The 2450-nt window shown below is 54.4% G+C and overlaps 1 protein-coding gene across 1 annotated transcript in view; it reads left to right on the top strand.

The window, feature by feature from the left end:
- ACA1_249900 (uncharacterized protein) overlaps window positions 1-264 on the top strand; it is a gene marked incomplete at both ends in the record, with an annotated part of 2036 nt that extends 1772 nt beyond the window's left edge. The window contains one exon of the mRNA XM_004352602.1: window positions 37-264. Coding sequence (XP_004352654.1) covers window positions 37-264 — 228 coding nt within the window. The remainder of the gene's footprint in view (window positions 1-36) is intronic.
- Between the last annotated feature and the right edge of the window lie 2186 nt (window positions 265-2450).

The raw sequence follows: 2450 nt of genomic DNA, 5'->3' as shown, positions 1-2450 counted from the left end.
ATCGAGAAGGAGAAAGTGCAGCGGATCGACATGCAGATCAACAAGGAGAAGGAGAAGCTGGAGGAGGTGGAGCGAGCCATCAACGACAAGAACGAGATCAAGCGGCTCAAGCAAGAGCTCCGCAGCAGGGAGAAGGAGGTAACCGCCTTGTCGGAGCAGATGGCCAGCAAGGAGGCCCAGTGGAGGGCTAAAGCCGAGCAGTACGAGGTCGAGATCAAGTCTCTGTCGCGCACAATCGAGAACTTTGGCCGCACCAAGTGGTGAACGTGCGTGTTCGGCGGGGGCGGTTGTACAACAAACAAATAAATGAAAATTCTGCAACGGAAAAGAAAAGGTAGAGTGGAAAAAAAGAGAAAAAACGCTTGCCACATGAGGGGCGTGAGGAAGAGGCTGGTGCTCCTGGGCCTCGGCATACTGCTGAGCGCCTGGCTCAACTTCTCCTTTTTCACACTCACCAGTGAGCCTCCGCCACCATCCTTTCCCGAAAAGAAGTGTGGATTACTAATCTGTCCTGGTGTGTTCCCTGTGCACAGACCACCTCCCACCAAAGAATGTGGCCGTTGCGGAGGCCCAACCATCAAAGCAATCAAGCCGGGAGGAACGGCCTCGTCCCTCCAGCCAGCTCCGACTGTCGCCCTCTCCCTTCTCTCACCGGCTGCCGCCGACGCCTCGTCGACCACCTACAACCAACGAACCACCACCGGTGGCTGGGGCAAGTGCTGCCCGGCGAACCGTGCAGAGCGCCCCCGAGGAATTGGACGACTTGCTGGCGGAGCTAGCGCCTCTGCTCAACGAGCAAGACGACTTCCCCAGCGCCGTAGATCGTACACCTTGCTTCCTTACTCGTGCTATATCAGTGCCTCACTGGCGCACCGCACACGCACGCACGCACGCACGCACCACACACAATCTATCCATACATACAGAGATCGCTCTCCTATCCCGTCGTATACAAGTGTCACTTGCCTTACCTGAATATTCCCTCACCTCTGCGAGGCAGCGAAGAGCAGCGACGTGATCGAAATGATGGAGCTTGTCAACCAGCGAAGCATCAAGGGCGAGAAGGTCATCGCCGTTTCCCTCGTACATGGCGCCCCTCATCCCGCGATTTTAGAAAGTGGTGCTCTCTGCGATTTGTAACTTACTCGATAGCACCTTTGGCTTGACACGCCACCCTTTGGCACGACGATGACTAGGTGAGTCAAGGGATGCTGGACTTTACCTACAACTGGGTCTGCTCTGTGAGGCGTTTCAACTTTTCGAACTACGTCATTCTTGCCGGCGACGTTAACACCTACACCTCGCTCAAGGCAGCAAACGTAACATCTCTCTCTCTCTCTTCTCGTGGTCCTGATTGTGTTGTTCGTGCATCAATGCTTTACAACGATACGCGCAGGAACCGGTTGTGTTTATGGCAGGGCGCGCTTTTGGAGCCAACCAGTTCTTGCGATATGGGACGACTGCCTACCAAGGGCTCATGCACTTACGGTATGTAAAGCTGTGCTGCTTGTAGTTTGCTTGGAGGTTATAACAATAACGGAGGGAGTGGTTTGTGCACACACAGGCTCCTCTACATTAAGCACCTGCTCCAGCTCGGCTACCGAGTGCTTCTCTTCGACGTGGATCAAGTGTGGTTAGCGAATCCATTCGACTTTATAGATATCCATTCTCCCGCCGACATACACACTCAACACGACGGTACATATCCACATTCGTTGGCATATCTGGTCTCCGCAGCCCCTAATAGCAGCTGTGTCGCGCAAACAGGCCTGGTTGGCCCACCCGTTTCGTGTATGGGGTTCATATTCCTGAATCCAACGCCAGCGCTCTTGAAGCTGTGGGAGGTTGTCCGAGTAGAACACTCACTGCGGGTTCGTTGCCGTCCCTTGTCGCAATTTCTTGGACCCCAGCAGCATAACCCCCCCCAACAACAAACAACAAACAACAGACTCGGACGAGGCCCTACGCCGAGCGTAACACCGAACAGAAGCTGTTCAATGCCAACAGCAGACTTTTGGAAAGTGCGCTTGTCACACCTCCCTTCCCTACTCTCACCTTTCTCTCAGCGTAGTGGTTATTGCAAATGTTCCACTAACAGACGCACCCCCAGGGCACTATCTAAATCGGGAGTTGTTCATCAATGGCGGTCTGTACTGGCACCAGGCGGTCTCGGTAAACCACTTCCAACCGGTGCAGATACACGCCAACTGGGTAGTAGGTTGGCTATCTCATCTTTCTCTCAATCATTGAGTGCGTTGGGTGGAGCAAACAACGCTCACGCCTTCGTCCTTTGCTGCTCGTTCGGTCACAGGTAAGGAAAACAAGTTCAAGCGGTTAGAGTCGAAACAGTTGTGGATGTTGGCTCCCGGCTACCACTGGAACACGACTACGCCAGCGGTGTGCGACTATACTTTTGCCCAGCCCCTCGCCAACGTTGCTGTCGCTCCGCC

Source organism: Acanthamoeba castellanii (genome assembly GCF_000313135.1).
Source record: "Acanthamoeba castellanii str. Neff unplaced genomic scaffold scf7180000084767, whole genome shotgun sequence".
Lineage (NCBI taxonomy): Eukaryota > Discosea > Longamoebia > Acanthamoebidae > Acanthamoeba > Acanthamoeba castellanii.
The sequence above is the reverse complement of the archived record's forward strand: the minus strand, read 5'-3'. Positions and strand labels throughout refer to the sequence as shown.